Below are 21651 nucleotides of genomic sequence, written 5' to 3'. Positions count from 1 at the left end.
TTATTGTTTATAAAACACAAAGGAAACCATGGATAACAATTTTTCATTAATTATTTTCATTTTGGTTTTGTACCCATGATATAATAATGCTTATGAAAACATCTACAGGTGGCAAAACTTCTCTTAGTGTTACACACTTGTGGAGTTCACTCTCATAAAACAGAGCAGCATCTGGCAGTGGATTTACCATTTCTTACTTGCCAAGGTTATTTCATAAATTCAATTTATATTCTAAGATATTAAGTCAGATCATGAAAAACTATTCAAAGTGGTTTTCAATCTCATAATAACAAAAAAATTAAAATTCAAATCAATTAGTAGTAGGTATACATAAACAGCATTTTTAATGAGCACAAAACTGTGGAAGATAAAACATACGACCTCCGTTCCTGAATAATGTATCATTTTTTAAAGAAAAAAGAACTTTTTGAGCTTCCTGGATGAAATGTTAAGCATAATTAAAGAAATCCCTTATCTGGTGATTTTTGAGAATATCTTCTTAGGGGGACAATACACAGCTGATAAAAGATATTTTCACATATTGAGGTATGGGGAAGTCATTCTGGCTTATACATGAGTTAACTTGAATTTTATGCTAACTGAAACAGCCTGTTTGTGGCCTATCGAGCATACATTGTACATCTGCTTTAATTATTAAAGAAAAGGGTGCACTGACCAGAAGTAAAGAATGTCCATGTTAAAAATAAAGATGAAATGCCTCCCTTCCTGGGATGCCACTGCTGGTCCCCCATCCACGATAAGACTCCCTTCCCAGGTGCCAAGGCCATACTGACTCGCTGTGCACACGCTGATCTTTTTTTTTTTTTTTTGGAAACCTTGAAGGAATGTATCCCTGACTTGTTTGATGTTCTTTGTTCTGACAAGATATAAACTGGGCTGAAAACCATTCTTCTCCAGAACAATTTCTCAGTTATCCGAGAGGCTGTTTTCTGGGCTACAGTCCTCAGTTTGGCTCAAATAAAACTCTTTTGTATTCCTATTATAGACTGTTTATTGATAATTTTCTTCGACATGGTAAAGAGAGCTGACTGTGGAATCAGAATACCTCGGTTCAAATTCTGATTCCCCAACAACAGGCTATATGAACTCAGGCAAGTGCTTCAAGGTCTTGGTCTCCACAATAGGGATGACAACAGCAGCAAGCTCCTAAGTTCGGTGTGAGCATGGTCACTTTGGACCAAGTCAGTCATATCCTAAGCTTCTTCAAATGTCAGCTATTTCTTCAGGGAAACCTTATGTCTTCCACATTATTCAACACAGAAATTTGAGTTGTCAGCTAGTTGTTAAGGTCAAAAACTCTGTACTCAGGAAATTATTAGCTCTATATGAAAATTCTGCTGTTCATGATAAAACACTTGTCAGTGTGAAGGATGGGTATGTAAGTCTGGCTCTTTCAATGTCACAATTAGAATATCAATTTTCCCCCTCAACACAGGAAACAAAGCATATTATTCTTGCTTTTAGCCAATAATAAGAAACATTCACACTCAGTAATATAAATTCACTGGTCCAATATAGCCTGCAAGCCTTTCTTTCAAGCCATCAATCTTTGTATCCCTACCACATGGCATACAACAGATAGACAAATGTTTATAAAACATCTGATACGCAAAATATAATTTTGTAGAAACTGTGCCATAATCATTCATTCAGATTCTCCAAGGCAGATTAAGATTATAATGTCTCAATTCCCCAGAAAATACATTTGCTGAGTTATCTTCTACTATACTCTACTAATTTTTAAAGATGTAATCTATTCAAAAACCCAAAAAACCCATGGGGCAGATTACTGCCCTAGAAAATCTCAAGGCTATTGGAGGAGTCAGATATGCAATCATAATAAAATGCTGTATTATAATAACATTAAAAAAAATTAATCTATGAATTATCCATTTAAATAGTAATATGTGCCTTTTGTAAAATATGGTTGCAGATTACTGTCTACTAAGCTAGTAGTAGATGTAAATGATAAAGATGTAAGTGATAAACTCCTGTCACAGTTAGAAAACAAATTTGCTATACTTTAACAGAAAATAACAATCTAATTTAGCATGCTTTCATTCATCATTTATTCTTTCATATCAACCTACATACAAATATTCAATGCCAAGAATATGATGGGCCCTTACTACGGGCACAGTAAAATATGAAGAAAAGAGATGGAAGCTCAAGCCTTGTTTTTTTTTAAAACAAGTAACTTAAATAATTCTAAGTTATAATAAATGCTATAAAGAAAACACTTTTGGTATGGAGACAGAAAATAAGAGACAAGAAATAACAAGATTTTTCAATTCTTCTTGATTAATCTTTTGTTCTTTATTTTTTAATCCCTAGTTTTCCCTCAGTTCAGTGATTCTCAAGCCAGGCTACACATTAGAATGACCTGAGTAGCTTCTGAAAATTACAGATGCCTCTGGCTCACTCCTCCCCAAATTCTGATTTAATGGTTTAAGTGTGGGCTTTTTTAAAAAGCTCCCCAGGTGATTCTAATGTGCAGCCAGGTTAAGAACCACTTCAAGCACCTTAAATATTTTTGAAAGTAGGTAAAATATAAATCCTATGTAAATTTAAAATCACATATAAGTTCACATATAACCTTATAAAGCATTATGATTGATTTCTATATATATATTATCCTGACACAGAAACTACATAATTAAATCATTAGGAATTTCTAAACAACTTAAACAGTGTTCAGCTGGCTAGCTGAAAGAAGCAACTACTGGGTCTCAAAAATCAATCAGCACTATAGATAATGAAGTTCTTTACAAAAAAACACCAGCTGTAAGATCCTCCATTCTACCCAATTTATGGACATGGTGCTTACTCATGATTAAAACTTTCCTAATCTATTTCAAGAAAATCTCTCATTGAGTTTGTAGTTTATTGATTCTGTCTTGCTTTTCCTAAGTTATCAGCTACTAAAAAAAAAAAAAAAAAAAAAAAAAGAAAAAACCTAAAAAATTATTTTTTTTTTTTTTTTTTTTTTTTTTTTTTTAATTTTTTTTTTTTTTTTTTTTAGCGGTACTCGGGCCTCTCACCATTGTGGCCTCTCCCGTTGCGGAGCACAGGCTCCGGATGCGCAGGCTCAGCGGCCATGGCTCACGGGCCCAGCCGCTCCGCGGCACGTGGGATCTTCCCGGACCGGGGCACGAACCCGTGTCCCCTGAATCGGCAGGCAGACACTCAACCACCGCGCCACCAGGGAAGCCCTAAAAAATTATTTTAAATTATTCATACTTAGGGTTATTACACTGAAGTATGAAACATTAATTAAACATGTACTAGAAGAAAGTAGCCCTAAGGTTATTTTCCAATGGAGAAAGAAAAGGGGCTCTGTTAACATTTTATCAACTTTTTAAAAAATTATTAAATAATGACATAATTACAACTTTTTTACATTACATTTATGATACTATTGCTTCTTGAGAGCCTTCCTGATCCTTTAATATATTCTAGTTTTCAAATTATACTCCAACAAACAAAAATTCATCCACTAAATAATTCTAAAAGTGTGAAATACTTTACATATTATATCACTTACAGACATTTTTGAAGGAGGTGATATATCCAAAGAGTAATCCATTTCCTGTGTGCTAAGAGTTCTGAGTGATAGTGAGCATTCTCCAATAGTTTTCTTCCTAGGAGTTTGCGTTTGAATCTTAAATACAAGTCTTACAGTTTGTAGACTGTGTAGTTTAATAGCAAATACAAACGTTTCCATAAATTCAATAGTCTAAAATAAAAATCAAGAAAATATAAAATATGTTAATAGAATGACTGAAAAAAGGGTCATATACCAATAAAAAATAAACAAAAATAACATAATCTAGGAAAGGCAAATTTAATATTTTTATAATAACAAAAAATATTTTTTAATGAAAATGAAAATGAGAATGGCCATGACTTGCTTTTCCAAAATTTATTCTGATACTGCCCTTCTTAATTTCACAAATCCTTTTAATTACTTAGTCAGGAATTTAGTCAATATCAACACCAAGTTCACCAGAATACAGCTTTTCCCCTTTTAAAAAATTAGGTTGCTCTCCATCTTTGGTTCTGGAGTATCATTCCTGCTATTCACCACACTGCTTCAACAGTTAATGAGAGTACTTCAAGAATCTCATGCAAGCTCTCACAGTATGCAAAATCTAATCTGTTCACATTAATAAGAGACTTGAATTATTTCTTTAAAGGAGCTATTCTTTGTCTAATGTTCTTCCCATCTAATTTGGGGTTCATTTTATCTTTTAGTGATGTTTGTTCCACTCTTTCCTATCTGAAAATCGATCTCCTTGATAGAGAAGACAAAGGGAAAAGTGAGTTCCAAGTTCTACCTTCTCTCATAATCTTCCACTCCAGGCAGCAAGTCAGTGTTTTCCATGCCCAGACTATTTTCAAATGTTCTTTATATTACTTTTAATATTTTTAAAACCTTGGCTTACTGTGACCTAACATCTTCTTGACACTAGACTGTTTTTTGCTTATAAACTTCCTAACATCAATATTTTAGATACTGTGCCCAAATGTTCACTTTTACTGTAATCACTTATGTCTCTGTAGTCAGAATTGTGTTTCTGAGAGCCTCCCAACCACCTGAGCTTTCTTTTTCTTTCAATCTCAAGCCATAGATCACATCAATAATACAGTATGCATAAAATGTTTAATTTTTAAACTCAGATGCAGTGAGCTTACAAATGAAGTAAGTGTGCTGGTTTACTTGACATTTTGCCATAATAGGGGACTCCTAAACAACTTGATAAATAATAAATTTTAAAAGATTCAAGCAAGTTTTAATACGAGAACATTTTCCCCTAACTTTTCCTAAGTTAGCTTAGTTTTATTTGAAAATCAAAAAGTGAAAGTGTTTAATTCAGTAAGTATTCATCTGTGAGTATCAGGATTAAAACCAGAGTTAAGATTTATTTCCATCTAGACTTTCTACAATGCATATTTTTGTAAAGTGAGATCCTAATATTTACACATAAATTTTGAGTACTGCTTTTTCACTTATTAAGAACATTTTTCCATGTCCTTAGAAACTCTTCCTAAAATTATTTTTCATGGCTGCCTAGTATTCTATCACATGGTGTTATGGTTTGCATTCTGTCTCCCCCCAAAAAAGATGTGTTGAAGTCCTAATCCCGAGTAACTCAGAATATGGCCTTATTTGGAAATAAAGTCATTGAAGATGTAATTTGTGAAGTTAAGATAAGGTTATACTGGAGTAGGCAGACCCCTAATCCAATGTAACTGATGTCCTTACAAGAAGATAGCCATGTGAAGACACAGACACATGGAGATGAAAGACACATGGCCACGTGAAGATGAAAGCCAATGATTAGAGTGAAGCCAAGGAATGACAGGGATTGCTGGCCATCACCAGAAGCTAGGAGAGAGGCATGGAAGAGATGGAACAGATTCTTCTTCAGAGAAGGAACCAACACTGCTGACACCTTGACTTCAGACTTCCTCTGAAACGGTGAGAGAGAAATATTTGTTGTTCTAAGCTATCCAGTTTGTGTTACTTTGTTAACAGCACCCATAGGAAACAAATACACAAATACATGGTATACCAAGAGTTCTCTCAACCATTCCCCTATGGGAAACATTTAGATACTTTCCAACGTTTTCTCTATGAATAAAACTGCCAAGAATACTTTATATACATTGTGTTTGCATCTTAGATTATTGCCATGAAGTAGATTCCAAGTAGAAACACTATGTTAAAAAGTATAAATATTTTAAGGTTTTATTTCTTTAAAAAAAAAATCATTTATTGAAGTATAGTTGATTCACAATGTTGTATTAGTTTCTGATGTACAGCAAAGTGATTCAGTTATACATATATATATTCTTTTCCATTATGGTTTATTACAGGATATTGAATATAGTTCCCTGTGCTATACAACAGTAGGAACTTGTTGTTTATCTATTTTATATGTAGTGTTTGTATTTGCTAATCCCAAACTCCTAATTTATCCCTCCCACAACCCCTTTTCCCTTTGGTAACCATATGTTTGTTTTCTGTCTGTGAGTCCATTTCTGTTTTGCAAATAATTTCATTTGTATCATAGTTTAGATTCTACGTATGTGATATCATATTATATTTGTCTTTCTCCTTCTGAGTTACTTCACTTAGTCTAACCTTATTTTAAGGTTTTAATGTATATTGTCAAAATAATTTCCAGAAAGTGTTATGGTCTAGAGTGTTTGTAAAATCTTCCTAATTTTAATAAGCAAAAAAAGAAAGAAAAGAGAAAGCAATATGTAATTTAAATTTGTATATCTATGAATACTAGTGAGAGTAAATTTTTTCATGTTTATTAGTCATTTGAATTACCTTATTTTTAAATGATATGCTCTTGTAGAAGTTTCATTTGTATGGAAAAACACTAACCATTCAACCCATATCAGAAGACAAAAATGAAGATATAAAGTGAAATCTAGACTCTATAAAACAAATTCAGGATCATAAGTCTTCCAGTTACGATCACTGAAAGTATTCAAAAGAAATTAACTGCAATCATGCAATTATTTCTCAAAGCAAAAGTGGAGTGAGGAGAGAGAGGATGAAAATATAGACACATACATTTATACAAGAAAAGTAAATACAAGAAAAGTAAACAGTTTCATTAGATATTACTCATATTCTATATATTTTAGTGATTAAGGTTTTCTTTTAATATACAATGGAATATTACTCAGCCATAAAAAGAAACGAAATTGAGTTATTTGTAGTGAGGTGGATGGACCTAGAGTCTGTCATACAGAGTGAAGTAAGTCAGAAAGAGAAAAACAAATACTGTATGCTAACACATATATATGGAATCTGAGAAAAAAGAAAATGGTCATGAAGAACCAAGGGGCAAGATCTGAATAAAGACACAGACCTACTAGAGAATGGACTTGAGGATATGGGGAGGGGGAAGGGTAAGCTGTGACAAAGTGAGAGAGTGGCATGGACATATATACACTACCAAATGTAAAATAGATAGCTAGTGAGAAGCAGCCGCATAGCACAGGGAGGTCAGCTGGGTGCTTTGTGACCACCTAGAGGGGTGGGATAGGGAGGGTGGGAAGGAGGGAGAAGCAAGAGGGAAGAGATATGGGAACATATGTATATGTATAACTGATTCACTTTGTTATAAAGCAGAAACTAACACACCATTGTAAAGCAATTATACTCCAATAAAGATGTTAAAAAAATAAATAAATAAAAAATAAATGCATCTTAATACTGCACAATGAAATATCAAGTATTTCTGAGGCTCAAAACGGTCTTTAAAAAAGCAAGGGGTACATAATTTGTAGTTTCCCAAAAATAAAACACTTTCTTATTCCAATTCTTTGCATGGGTTAAAGTGACAAATAGGAGAAAAACACAAAAAGATAGCCAAACACAAACACTTACATTAGAGCCTTCCTTGACTGAAGATTTGAAATGTACTGGTTTGGGCAATGTTAGTATTCCTTTTATAGAAATAGTAGGATTATCTCCATAACTAGAAGGCCAACTTAAATCTCTGCACTAGAAAGATAAAATAAAAATACAGTTTGAGTTTTACAAAGGACTCTGACAATACAAATATTTGACACATTTCTTGAGTTAATGACTTAAATAAAAACTATAGGGCTTCCCTGGTGGCACAGTGGTTGAGAATACGCCTGCCAATACAGGGGACACGGGTTCAAGCGCTGGTCGGGAAGATCCCACATGCCGCGGAGCAACTAAGCCCGTGAGCCACAACTACTGAGCCCACGTGCTGCAACTACTGAAGCCAGCATGCCTAGAGCCCATGCTCTGCAACAAGAGAAGCCACCACAACTAGAAGCCCACACACCGCAATGAAGATTGGCCCCCGCTTGCTGCAACTAAAGAAAGCTTGTGCATAGCAATGAAGACCCAACACGGCCAAAAATAATAAATAAATAAATTTATAAAAAAACTATAAAAGTAAACTTTAGTCTACTGAGATCTTCTGTTTCATTGACATTAAAATAATCTGACAGTGTTTTAGACATCATATCAATTTCCTTCTTGAGGTTAAAAGCAAACATATTTCCATCATACCTATAGATTTATTTTCTTTAGATCCTTTATTAAATACTATTTTCTGTAAAACACTATAGAACCCTAAATTCCAAAAAAGGTATTGACCCATACCCTAGAAGAGAGCAACAGTAGATGCTTATAATTTATAGTCTAAATATTCAATTATGTAAGAAAAGTTTGTATTAATTGTATTAACTTACCTGTAAAACTGTGATCCAGATCTGCTCTACTGAAGAATTATAAAACATTTTCACATTTAATCTCCCCAAATCTCTTTCATCTCCTGATAGAGTAACTGTATCTGAATTGTAAAAGAACAAAGATGGTTGAATTACTACGCAATCCTTCTAATCCAACTGAGCTTTGATACAACCCAATTTTAAGAACACAACTGAAAACTGCTATAATTACTTTTTACAGTTGTCAATTTATTAAGACAAAAATCACACTTCAATGCTTTTATTGAAGTGCTGGGGGAAGATATACTATAAAAAGTACCTGGCTTAAAAACTTAGCCCAATTATAACTTGAAGAAGTTAAGTTTAAACTAAGAAAATCTTTCCCAAATAACACTGATATGGCCTTAATATTGTATGCTTCTGGAAATTCCCTCACTAACATACTTTAAAACAAACGAAAGATATTTCATTTTAAAGATGCCTTTATGCCTGAACACTAAAAAATGGACCATCTGATCTGAATATTCATATGCAGATAACACTGACAACATAGATATAATCATCTAGACTTTTTTTAACCTTATCATAACTACATTCAAAATACTATTGGGCAGAAATAATTCCCTTAAGAATATAAAAGTAGAATATTTTATTCCTTACCCAGGCTTCTGTTACTCCCCTGAGAATTCTTCCTTGAAGAAGAAGTACTGGGCATACTGGACAATGAGTCATGTCTCTACAAATAAAATTCTTCTTTAGTCAGATGTTGCATATCAGACTTTAAGGATTCTGAAACTGATGCCCCAATACCCACCCTAGTATCAAACTGAGCGCTAATCATTCTGACAGTGTTACTGGTCAGAATCTTTCACTTTTAGATAGTAAAGGGGGAAAAGGTTTTCTGTGTGTGTGTCACCAGGAAAATAGTAAATATCTTACTAGGTAATATATGGGAAAGCCTTTGCTGTTTTTGGTTTGGTTTTGTAATAAGGAGGAAGAGATTACTGTTTATATGTCATACTTGCAAATACTAATGAAAATCAGAATATATTTGGAAGTGCCCTGTTACCTAAAAACCTATAAAGCAGCAGTTATCAAAGCATAGTCCCCTGGGCCAGCAGTATCAGCATCACCTGGGAACTTGCTAGAAATACAAAGTCAGGCCCTGATGCAGAGCTACTGAATCAAAAGCTCTGGGGGGTGGGCTTCCCTGGTGGCGCAGTGGTAGAGAATCTGCCTGCTAATGCAGGGGACACGGGTTCGAGCCTTGGTCTGGGAAGATCCCACATGCTGCGGAGCAACTAGGCCCGTGAGCCACAACTACTAAGCCTGCGCATCTGGAGCCTGTGCTCCGCAACGAGAGGCCCACGCACCGCGATGAAGAGTGGTCCCCACTTGCCACAACTAGAGAAAGCCCTCGCACAGAAACGAAGACCCAACACAGCCAAAATAAATAAATAAATTAAAAAAAAAAAAAAAAAAAAAAAAAAGCTCTGGGGGTGAGGCCTGGCAATCTGTATTTTAACAAGCTCTTCAAACAATTCTGATGCATGGTAAAAAAAAAAAACTGGTGCTATAAAGAATTAATTCTGCAAAAAATTAACTCAACTGAAGATTATTAAGAATACATTTCCATTTAAATGTATGCATATACATTCACATGGAAAAATGTCCACAGGTACATATAACAATATTTTCATAGCACTTTTACTCTCAGTTATAGGAACATAGGTAATTTGTCTTTTTACCTTGCTTAATTCTGGTTTCTACTTTTTAAATAATAATCAGTTTACTTTATTTAAAAAAACATTTTTTAAACATCAAAAAACTCAATTCTATTTCAAAAATAGGAGAACACTGTTAATATTAATGAATAATTAAAGTTCTACATCTCAATAGAAATACTCATTTTTACTAACTAGGTAGTTATGTTCAATAAGGAAAGTCAAATCAATAAGCACTTTTAAGTATAACATTTTAAATTCCAACTGCCTCAAGACTGCCTCATTACATACCATGAGAAAAGTAAGATTCATAAAAGAACAAGAGAAAAACTATTGCCTTTTAGTATTCAACTGAGAGAGCTTCCTGAAATAACACACATGGGAAATGCCAAGCGTTTATTCTTTAGCTATTAGGATAGATACATCTACAAAACATACATAACATGTTGTTCCTAATGTAATTCACACATTTCTGAATTTTTAGCTTGAAAATAAATTACTGCATATAATTCAATTCATATAAATAATTTACCTGAATGAACTGCTGAGATGAACTTGTAAGATCAAACATAGACTTGCTTAGTCCAGGGGAACTGGGAAGTCTATTGGTCCTTAAGTCACAAACTACAAAGGGACACGAGAAAATTACTTACTTTTATAGTAAAGAAAAAGAGACTTCCCTGGACATGCAGTGGTTAAGAATCCTCCTGTCAACGCAGGGGACATGGGTTCGAGCCCTAGTCCAGGAGGATCCCACATGCCGCGGAGCAACTAAGCCCATGTGCCATAACTACTGAGCCTGCACTCTAGAGCCCACAAGCCACAACTACTGAGACTGTGTGCCACAACTACTGAAGCCCACGTGCCTAGAGCCCGTGCTCTGAAACAAAAAGAAGACACCGTAATGAGAAGCCCGTGCACCACAATGAAGAGGAGCCCCCACTCTCCGCAACTAGAGAAAGCCCGCGCACAGCAACGAAGACCCAACACAGCCAAAAATAAACAATAAGTGAATAAATTTTTAAAACACACACACAGTACAAAAAAGGAGAAACACTTAATTCTACTTAATTCTACTTAATTACTATATTTCCATAGGAAATATAGCATGAATATTAATGCAAATCTACTTAAGAGACAAAGCCTTCTAATCAAGTTTAAAAATTGCTTTTCAATTATTTTACTTTTGTTTGAAACAAACCAAACCAAATCAAACAACACATTTTCACATCCACATCAAATATCAAGCAGGAAAAATTCATTCTTTTTGCTTACATTATCCAATTCTTCATCCCAGAAGAATAATCTAAGAGGATATAAATCCTCTGTATTAAATGCAATTCAACTATTTAATGAGCACTTATTACAATACTGAATTCCATGTACTGTTATATTTCTAGTCTGTATATGTAGTTTCCTTCGTAAACTATAAGATCACTGAAGAATAGAATTCTGTGTAATAATTGTATAGTCTAGCACAGCGCTGAAATACATATTTAAATAAGTATTTCTACTTTATTTCTAGTACCTCAGCCTGAATTCAGTGGTTGAGATAGCTATATATTTTTCCTGAATATCAGTGAAAATTTTGTGAATCTGATATGTACAGATAGTCTATAATTGATACAGTTTCAAATATTAAACTAACGAAGATTGGTAATCATTTAGGCATTTTCTATTTTCTTTGTTTACATTTCTAATCTCATCATTAGTTTCTAAATTCATCATTTTCACTGAATAGAGCAGAAAATAGAGCTAGTAAATACTTGTAGAATATGAATGGATAGATGTTATATAAAATATGTGCAAAATCTAAAAATAAAATTTCTTTCAAAAAAGAACAAACAAGCGGGGCTTCCCTGGTGGCGCAGTGGTTGAGAATCCGCCTGCCAATGCAGGGGACACGGGTTCGTGCCCCGGTCTGGGAAGATCCCACATACCGCAGAGCGGCTGGGCCCGTGAGCCATGGCCGCTGAGCCCGTGCGTCTGGAGCCTGTGCTCCGCAATGGGAGAGGCCACAGCAGTGAGAGGCCCGCGTACCACAAAAAGAACAAACAAACAAACAAACAAAAAAGGACAAACAAAATGGAATTTGGAACTACCAATATACATAACTCATTAATCTTTCATTTTTACATTAGATATAAACCACAGAGAAGTTACAATGTTTATCATATCACTTCTGAAGCCTGCTTTTCTCTTTATTTTTAAATTGATTTTCATAAGATGAATCATTTCTTCCAGAATTTAGATTTAATTTGATTTCTACATTTGTTAAAGAGAAAAGACAAAGAGGAAAAATTTTTTTCATACCCGATCCATATCGTTTCGTTGTTTCTGAATGAGGAGGAAAGCGCCGACTCAAATCAGGTGACACGTGCTGATACATATAGAATGGGTTATATACATCATAGCTGGGTCCATGCTGAGATGAACTGGAAAGTTCTAACTTTCTAGCTCCAAAAGATGCTCTGGCAGATCCTGAAAGCAAGTGTTTCTAAAGTTTTACAACACTCTTTTCTTAGAGTTATTAGCCAACAAATGGTGTACCCAAGGCAAAGGGAAAAAAATGTCTCAAGTAATACTAAATCACATGCATTTGACATCTCAAATAATGAGCAGATGTCTATTCAGGTCTAACTGTGTGGAGTATTCTCCCAGAAATCAGCCATGAACCTTGCTCTCAAGAGTCTGATACATGTCTGGCATTCCTCTTTACCCTACAGACAATTCTACATTTTGTGACCGGAGTTTCCTTTATTTTTCTACTGCAGAAAGAACATCTTTTAAGTAAAAAGATAATCATTTTTTTGGAGATGCACTCCTTTCACAAGGACAGAACATTTATAAAAACTAACCACATGCTGAGATACACAGAGCAAGTCTCAATAATTCTGAAAGGACTGAAATCAGAGTATGTTCTATAAGTTAGAAATCAAATAATGAAAAGAATAAAAAATATTTATATGTAAACATAAAGAACCAAGAAACAACCAAAAAATAATCTTTAAGAAGAAAAATAAGACTGAAAGATTTGCTCTACTCAGTATTAAGAATAGAATATTTGAACAATAATAAGATCAATGGAACAGAGTAGAAGGCTCAGAAAGAGAAACCCATTTTATGGACACTTGATTTATAATCAATGTGGCACTGCATAACAGTGGGAAAGAATGGTCTTTTCATTAAAAGGTGATAAGAGTTCCCTGGGGGCCTAGTGGTTAGGATTATGGGCTTTCACTGCCATGGCACGGGTTCAATCCCTGGTGGGGGAAGTTCCCACAAGCCACACAGCGTGGCCAAAAAAAAATTAATAAAAGGTGATAAGACAATTGGATATTGATATAGAAAAAAGAACCCTTCATCCCAACAAAACATATTCACAAAATATAAATTCCATGTGGACTGTAGATCTAAATTAAATGTTAAAGGCAAACCAATAAAACTTCTATATTTAATTAAATTTATAAGAAAGTTCTCACGGCCTTAGACCAGGGAAGCACTTCTTAAATGGAACACAGTATTAACCATAAAAACAATTTTAATAAGCCTAACTACATTACAATTGAAAATTCCCATTTGTCAAAAGACTATTTAAGAGACTGAAAAGGTAACCCACAGAGTGGGAAAAGATATGTGTAACATATATAACTGACAAAGGGCTCATATCCATAATATATGGGGAACTCCCACAAACCAGTAAGAAAAAGACAGGCAAGCCCAAATATAAACTGGCTTAAGACTGAGCAGGTACTTCAGAAGAGAGGCTATCCAAATAGCCAATAAACATAACCTGGTGTTCAATCTCATTAGTCATGAGGGAAATGCAAGTTAAAACTCCAATGAGATACCACTCATTCATAATGTTGAATGAAAGAACTCATATAACAAAAGAATATACACTGAACATGTAATTTCATTTATATAAAGAACCCATAACAAAAGAGTGTATATTGTATATGTAATTTCATTTATATAAAAAACACATAATAAAAGAATATATATTGAATATATAATTTCATTTATATAAAGGTCAGAAAACAGAAAAAAACTAAACCACAACATTTAGAGATATGTGCTTAGGTGGTAAAAAGTAAAAATAGCAAGAAAGTGATGATTATTACAACTGGGATTCTGATTACTCTAGAGTGACTGAAAAGGGGGAAGATGGAAGTTTTTGTTTTACTAGTAACACTCTATTTGAGTGGTGAGCATACACGCATTTTGCTTTGTAGTAAACCACTGGGCTGTAAATTTCTGTTTTGTTCCTTTTTTCTATGTGTATTATATCTCACAATTTTTTTTTTTTTTTTTTATATCTCACAATTTTTAAAGGGTAAAACAATAGATCAAATTCCTTTCAAAGTTAAGACTCACATTAGAAATAATAGACATAAAGTTTTTTAAATGTTTAAATCATCCCCATCTTTTAATTCTTTTTATCCCATTTAAAATAGAAACCATAGTATAAACTAATATTTTCTGAAAAAGCTGAACAATAAAACAGGTGGCTTCACACTGAGTTCAGAAAAGAAAAAGAAAATATGTGGTTATGAAGTGAGATCTTACCCTCACACTCTGGTTCAAATAACTATGTGTACAATCCAAGCCCTGTACAAAGGCAGAGGGATGCCAAGAGGGAGGTATGATACCAGAGAGCCTTATAAGGTGCCTGTACACCTTATAAGCTAACTCTTAAATCATTCAGCACATAAATACTGCTACAAAAGTCTGTTTATGGTAATAAGAGTAGCACTGTCAAGAGCAGTAGCACCAAAGATGACTCTCTACCTTTATAGGCTAGCCCTAAAAATGAATATTCTTATTCCATTTCTCCTTTATAAGTCAGTCAGTAAAGAATTCCAATTTTCCCCTTAAAAAGATATCATTTTTAAAGTTCAAGAGGCATTTCTCTCAATGTATAGAATCACAGTGCTATAAAACTAAATGTAAAGTAGCACAATTGCTTATACCTCTCAAAAGCCCAATTAAAAATTTCAATATTTATTCAAAATGCATTCTCTTAATGGATAGGTAGATAGATATGGGATGAAGCAAACAGAGTAAAATGCTAATAATACAATCTGTTATCAAAGCAGTAAGCTGCAGCTATAATCTGATCCATCAGCAAGTAAGCAATGCAACTTAACAAATTTAAAATATCTGAAACATAATTTTAGTCATTATTGATAGTGGTCTGCTCTACCTTCTCAAAATCTCCATATCAGCCCATCACTCACACATTCATGTAAACATACAAGATACACGTTTGACTTCCATAATTAGGCACCAAGAATACTTTCCTGACTCTAAATAAAATAATTTTCTCTCCAATATACTAAAAATTAGATGGCTTTACCAGGTCTTTATTGAGCCTGTAATTTAAGTGTAAACGAATTTCTCACTCATTCAACTCAAAAAGTAATCTTTTCTAGTGATACAATGAAAAAAAAAAAAAGACAAAAGAAGAACTATAACATATTGCCAGGTAAGTGTTTCTTACTTATCTTCTGATAATGAAAATAATAGACAAAATACCCTACATGTCTAAAAACAGAGAATTTATTAACTAAATTATGGTACAGGCATATGATTTAGTACTATGGAGCCATTAAAAAGCTTCACAATATATGATACGAATAAAACAGATTACAAGACCATTTCTATGGTTTAACCCCAATGTTGTTAACAAGTGCAAGAGAAAGAGAAAGATCAATTGATCAGGGTATCCTGTGAGCCAGAACTTTAAAAAACTGTTTTGGAGAGACACTGCTGATATGTGCAAAACAGGGTGGTAGGCCAGGCTCAGGGTTCATCTTTCCTTGCTTTTTTAAAAAAAAATTATCACTCCTACCAGACCCAACTCTCCTGTAGATAACTACAATAAACTCTAAACCAAAACCAAACCAAAACAAACAAAATACCCTGAAGGTACTAGAGAGTGAACAAAAGTAGTGAGGATTCTGAACACTTGACTCTGGGACAAAGGGGAATGGCCACCTGTTTTTAATGACTTTTAGCCTCTGGGCAGGCCAAAACTGGTACTGTGCAGGGTGGATAAAATTTCAGTAGAAAACCCAGTCTTTCTGGCCTGAAGAACAGAGCGCAGAGTTCAGAGCAACCACAGCTGCTAGGAAGTAAGGTGGGACTCTCGGAAAGGAGAAAACCTCAAATTCTATGACTAAAAGTCTGCTCAAATATCTGGCTGATCCCTGAACCACACATGTGTGGGACAGACTCCAACTAAGGATTAAAAAACTAAGCTCAGATAGCAGCTGCCACCAAAGACACAGAATCTGCAGCACAGTACAACCAAGTTAATTGCCTGCTGAAGTTAGGGAGGGAGGGAGGAAGAGAGGGAAGGGAGGAGGGAGGGAGGAAAGGAAAGAGGGAGGGAGGGAGGGAATGAAGAAAGAAAAAAAAAAACCCATCAGAGTAAGGTAACAGGTTCCAGAGTCTCCACAACATAACATCCAACATCCAGAACACAATCCAAAATTACTCCACACAAAGAAACAGGAAAATGTGACTCATTCTCAAAAAAAGACAATCCAGAGAATCCAAACCTAGATGACCCAGATGTTAGAATAGTAGACAAAGATGTTAAAACTCAAAGACCTAAAAGAAAATAGATTCACAATAATGGGGGTGGTGGGGGGGAAGAAATCACAGAAAAGAAATAGAAACCATAAACAAAGAACTAAATGTAAATATTACAACTGAAAATACATCTAAAATTAAAAACTCACTGGATGGACTTAACAGCTGAATGGAAATAATGGAGCAAAGAGACAGTGAACTTGAAAATAGGTCATTATTATCCAGCCTTAAGAACAGAAAGGAGAGGCATGAACATGGTGTCACCTGGAACTTGAGCAGCTGCATGAGGGTATCAGAGACAATGGCCAAGAACAAAGTAAGAGGGCAGAAGTCCAGGAATGTATTCCACATAGCCAACCAAAAAAGCTTAAAAGGTTGAAACTAAAGCAAAACCAGTTACCACTAATCTTAAGAAGATAAACATTGTGAGTGATGAAAAAGTTAACAGGACTTCCCTGGTGGCACCGTGGTTAAGAATCCGCCTGCCAATGCAGGGGACATGGGTTCAAGCCCTGGTCTGGGAAGATCCCACATGCCGTAAAGCAACTAAGCCTGTGCACCACAACTACTGAGCCTGTGCTCTAGAGCCCACAAGCCACAACTACTGAGACCGCGTGCCACAACTACTGAAGCCCGTGCACCTAGAGCCCATGCTCCGCAACAAGAAAAGCCACCACAGTGAGAGGCCCGTGCACCATAGTAAAGAGTAGCCCCTGCTTGCCACAACTAGAGAAAGCCCACGCACGGCAATGAAGACCCAATGTAGCAAAAATTTAAAAATATAAAATGAATAAATAATCTTTTTTTTTAAAAAAGAAAAAATTAACAGAGTGAATAAAGCTTCTGTAGATATACAAAAGAACTTGCAGCTTCTCAAAAGGCCTTTCCCTTGAACCTCTGTAGAAACAGCTTACTCCTCAGCAGTATCATGAAAATGAACCAGTTAATGCTGATGAAGCTACAAGATTAATGGCTCAGTTGTAATACACTGGTGATGCATCAAATTCCCCAAAAAGATCAATAAATTAAATGTCTTATACAAAAAAAGAAAAAGAACAGAGAGGAGAAAACAAAGTGGAAAAAAAAGAAGCCTCACTGACACATAAGACAATATCAAAAGGTCCAAAATATGTGTAATTGGTATCCCAGAAGGAGAAGAGAGAAAGGATGGGGCAGGAAAAATATTTAGAGAAATACTGTAGATCTTGATAGAAGTTTGGATTACGTTGGTATATCCCTTTGCCAAAGCTCAACAAATACATGCTTAAAATTTGGGCAGTTCACTGTGTTTAAAGTTTATGTCAAAAGAAGAAAACTGTAAACAATTGAACTTTAGTAAATGATATATATGCTTAAGTATTTAGAGGGAAGTGTACTGATGTCTGCAATTTACTGTGAAATGCATTCTCCCCTTCTCCCCTAAAGGATTAATAATGGTTAGAGAAATGGATAGATAGGTATGTAACAAAGTATAATAGTAAAATGTCAATGACAGAATCTATGTGGTGGATATACAGGCATTCACCATTAAGTTCTTTCAACTATTCTGTATGTTTGAAATTTTTCGGGGAATAAACCATTGTGAATGACAGTGTTTCAATGAACTAAAATGAACTATTTCTAAAATACAAGAGTTACATGTTGTTCCCTTTTATCCTTAGTTCATTGGCCTCTACAACATCAGCCAAAATTCAGCCAATGAACCTACCTCATTCAAGTGGCTGTTTAGGCTGGGAAGTGTATTTGAACTGAGAAGTATAATAATAAAGAAAGAAGGCAAGGAAGAAAGAATACTTCATTGCTTCCTTATTTCTCTTTACACTAAATTTTAGAAAATAATAAGACTATTTCCTGTATTTACTGACCTAAAACAGAATAATTCCTCTATTTTTTTCTTTCTAGATGTGTGAAGAATAACTGACATATTACAATTATATTATTCCTTTAATAAGGCCAAATCTACACACAAATGTGTTGATTATGAACAGATTTCATAATGGACTTCAAAAACACTGTACAGTAAGTTCCTCTACAGAAAGAGCAGAACATATAAAAAATGAAATGTAAAATTTGTACATAAAAGATATTTATATCTTTACATATGTAAAAGAGCAAAATAACAGCAATAACAGCATTTAAATGATGCATGTTGATTTTTAAATCCTGCCATTTTACTGTTTACCTTCAAGTTCTTCCAAATGTGAAGGCATTCCTTGCATCCTGGGCTGAATATAAGATAACTTAAACCTGGGCACCACAAATGGTACTTCTTTGCCATCAGATGGTAATTTGGAAAGTAAATAATCCTCAGTACAGCCAACCTGAGGCTTTACAGAAACAGAAGTCAATGGAGGTACACAGATAGCAGTATTCTGACTATTTGATACTGCTGTGTTAAAGTCTCTTTCCACAGATACTGCGTAGAAAAGAAAAGAGAAAAAAAATCACAAATATGTATGTAGATTTATATATAATAATCTAAACCTAACATGCTTTGGTACTTATTTAATCATTTTAAAAGAAACTGCTGATACATAAACTACTCTTGGGTCCTATCAAGCACTCTGGAATCTACATTAATTTTGTCTAGCCAATATTTGAGAAGTTAATATACTACTGCCAAAGTATATTAACTTATCATAATGGTAAAAGCAGTTTTTAAAGAGTCTCATTTCCACAAAAGAGCTCATAGACGGAAAACAAGTTTATATGGTAGTTAATTCCACAATGCTTTCAAATAAGTAATAATCTAGTCATTTAAATAAAAATACTGTCAACAAAACAATTCTTGTTGTCAATACTAGTGGTTAATTTCAGTCTTAAATACCAAAAGTTACTTTGAAAAGAAGCTAAAGGTCTTGAAGTCTACAAAAATCTTTACCAAACCATAAAATAAAATGTACTTTGACCCTAGAATAATATCGACTCTCCCTGTACTAGCTTCTATGACCTATTTTGTCCATTATCTTGAAAGATACGTGATTCCTAAGCTGTGTGACTTAGGATGGGGAGGTAAGGGACACCTAGAGCTAATCTTCATGTTAAGTTAGTACCGTCTATAGACTGAAGGGAAGTACAACTACTATTGTGTTAGAGTTTATGAAATGTTTTCAAAAAAAGAAGCCTTCAGGGCTTCCCTGGTGGCGCAGTGGTTGAGAGTTTGCCTGCCAATGCAGGGGACACGGGTTCATGCCCCAGTCTGGGAAGATCCCACATGCCGCGGAGCGGCTGGGCCCGTGAGCCATGGCTGCTGAGCCCGCGCGTCTGGAGCCTGTGCTCCGCAACGAGAGAAGCCACAACAGTGAGAGGCCCGCGTACCGCAAAAAAAAAAAAAAAAAAAGCCTTCATACTCAAAAACATACTAAGAACCTATGCTTTAGACAAAGAAATATAAGAAAGAGCCAGAGAAAAATAAAGTTCCAGCCATAACCTTGAAGAGCTGAGGAAACCATGCAATAGAAAGCGAAATCTCCAGGAGTCCTTGATAAATGTGGGTGTTGATAAAGTTACAGGTCTCTTCTCTATTGGTTGTTCATTCATTCATGAAAGGCACTTTTTTTTTTTTTTTTTTTGCTGTATGCGGGCCTCTCACTGTTGTGGCTTCTCCCGTTGCGGAGCACACGCTCCGGACGCGCAGGCTCAGCGGCCATGGCTCACGGGCCCAGCAGCTCCGAGGCATGTGGGATCTTACCGGACCGGGGCACGAACCCGTGTCCCCTGCATCAGCAGGCGGATTCTCAACCACTGCGCCACCAGGGAAGCCCGATGAAAGACACTTTTTAATGCATTGTTCGTAAATTGGAAATTCTCTGTATTTAAATTAAAACATTTGCCAGAGTATGTTATCCCCCAAATACTTCTCTCCCTACTTTTGCCCATACTATTTCATCCACCTGTAATACTCATGTCTAATCTTCACCATTTCTTACTCCCTTCTTCCCACTCAGCTTGCTAAAATCCTCTTCAGACTTCCATACCACAGATCATCTTCTTTGTGGTGATGTCCTAGAGCGTCTCCTGAGTTGAATTCATCTCTCTCTCCCCTATGCTCCAAGGTACTTTCATACTGAGCTAGTGTGCCTTATATTTATGTTTCTGCCTCCCCCGTGAAGTTAGGAAACATGTCTCATTTACATTTATATCACAAAATGTCACAAATAAAGAAGACATTAAATAAATGTTGACATCAAAACAAAGCAAAACTCACAGTTGTGATTTTCTGTTCCACCATAGAAACATCCTCTGCAGCAACTCTTTATAAATTCTGTTGCCATTACATTCAATCTCCAATATCCAGCAAAAGATACAAATTTCTAATTTTAATATTAATCTGTTGGTAGAATAGAAAACAAGTTAACATGGTCATGCTTAATGTCATTAGATATCATTAAATAAATCACATTATCTGTCTTTCTAACACATAATGAGGGCTCCAAAGCAAAAATGTTTAGAGCAAAATAGATTTTTGTTCATTTATGCAATTTATATAACCTAGGCTCCTTATAAGCTATTAAAATGACATGCTTAAAATTTACTAAATGAACAATCTTAATGTTAAATCTGAAAAAAAAATCCACTCTCAATTTTCTCTTTCAACTAATATATCTAAATCAATGTCCAAATAAAATTTGCAAGAAAATATGACACTCATAGAAAGTGTGAGAAAATGTTCACTTCCTCCAAATTGATTCTTTTGGTAATCCAAAGGCCCTATAATGAATGAGGGCCAATAAACAAACAACTTCATATTTTATGAGTTAGTTTAATACTGAGAATTACACTCACAGAAAAATCTATCTTAAACTCTCTTTCTCTGTCTCTGTCTCTAAACTCTTTCTCTGTATCTCTCTCTCTCTCACACACGCACACACACACACACCAGCTAACTAAACCACAAATAAGATATAGTGGAAATAAAGAGAGCCTGTTTTAAATTTACCAGGAACATAAAATTGTATAAGCAGCCAATTGCCTACCTTGGCTTCAATGACTTTGTTCCAAATGCACTCTTTTCATTTATGCCTACAACCTGTACATTTTTCATGGGAAATTTCAAATGCATACAAAAGAA

The 21651-nt window shown here is 34.9% G+C and overlaps 1 protein-coding gene and 1 pseudogene across 9 annotated transcripts in view; one reads left to right on the top strand and one right to left on the bottom strand.

The window, feature by feature from the left end:
- TC2N (tandem C2 domains, nuclear) overlaps nucleotides 1–21651 on the bottom strand; it is a 46929-nt gene that overhangs the window by 10084 nt on the left and 15194 nt on the right. For 5 of the 9 annotated variants that reach the window (XM_067027882.1, XM_059056078.2, XM_067027881.1 and 2 more), the window contains exons 2-9: nucleotides 20788–20910; nucleotides 18763–18996; nucleotides 12294–12461; nucleotides 10513–10604; nucleotides 8917–8992; nucleotides 8278–8378; nucleotides 7436–7552; nucleotides 3566–3757 (exon numbers count right to left, since the gene is read on the bottom strand). In XM_067027882.1, coding sequence (XP_066883983.1) covers nucleotides 3566–3757; nucleotides 7436–7552; nucleotides 8278–8378; nucleotides 8917–8992; nucleotides 10513–10604; nucleotides 12294–12461; nucleotides 18763–18996; nucleotides 20788–20854 — 1047 coding nt within the window. In that variant the 5' untranslated portion in view covers nucleotides 20855–20910. The remainder of the gene's footprint in view (nucleotides 1–3565; nucleotides 3758–7435; nucleotides 7553–8277; nucleotides 8379–8916; nucleotides 8993–10512; nucleotides 10605–12293; nucleotides 12462–18762; nucleotides 18997–20787; nucleotides 20911–21651) is intronic. The other 4 variants (XM_067027886.1, XM_067027887.1, XM_067027889.1 and 1 more) reach the window with 2 other exon arrangements.
- LOC131752052 (ribosomal biogenesis factor-like) lies at nucleotides 16882–17591 on the top strand (annotated as a pseudogene).

The sequence above is a fragment of the Kogia breviceps genome, chromosome 3 (genome assembly GCF_026419965.1).
Source record: "Kogia breviceps isolate mKogBre1 chromosome 3, mKogBre1 haplotype 1, whole genome shotgun sequence".
Lineage (NCBI taxonomy): Eukaryota > Metazoa > Chordata > Mammalia > Artiodactyla > Physeteridae > Kogia > Kogia breviceps.
The sequence above is the reverse complement of the archived record's forward strand: the minus strand, read 5'-3'. Positions and strand labels throughout refer to the sequence as shown.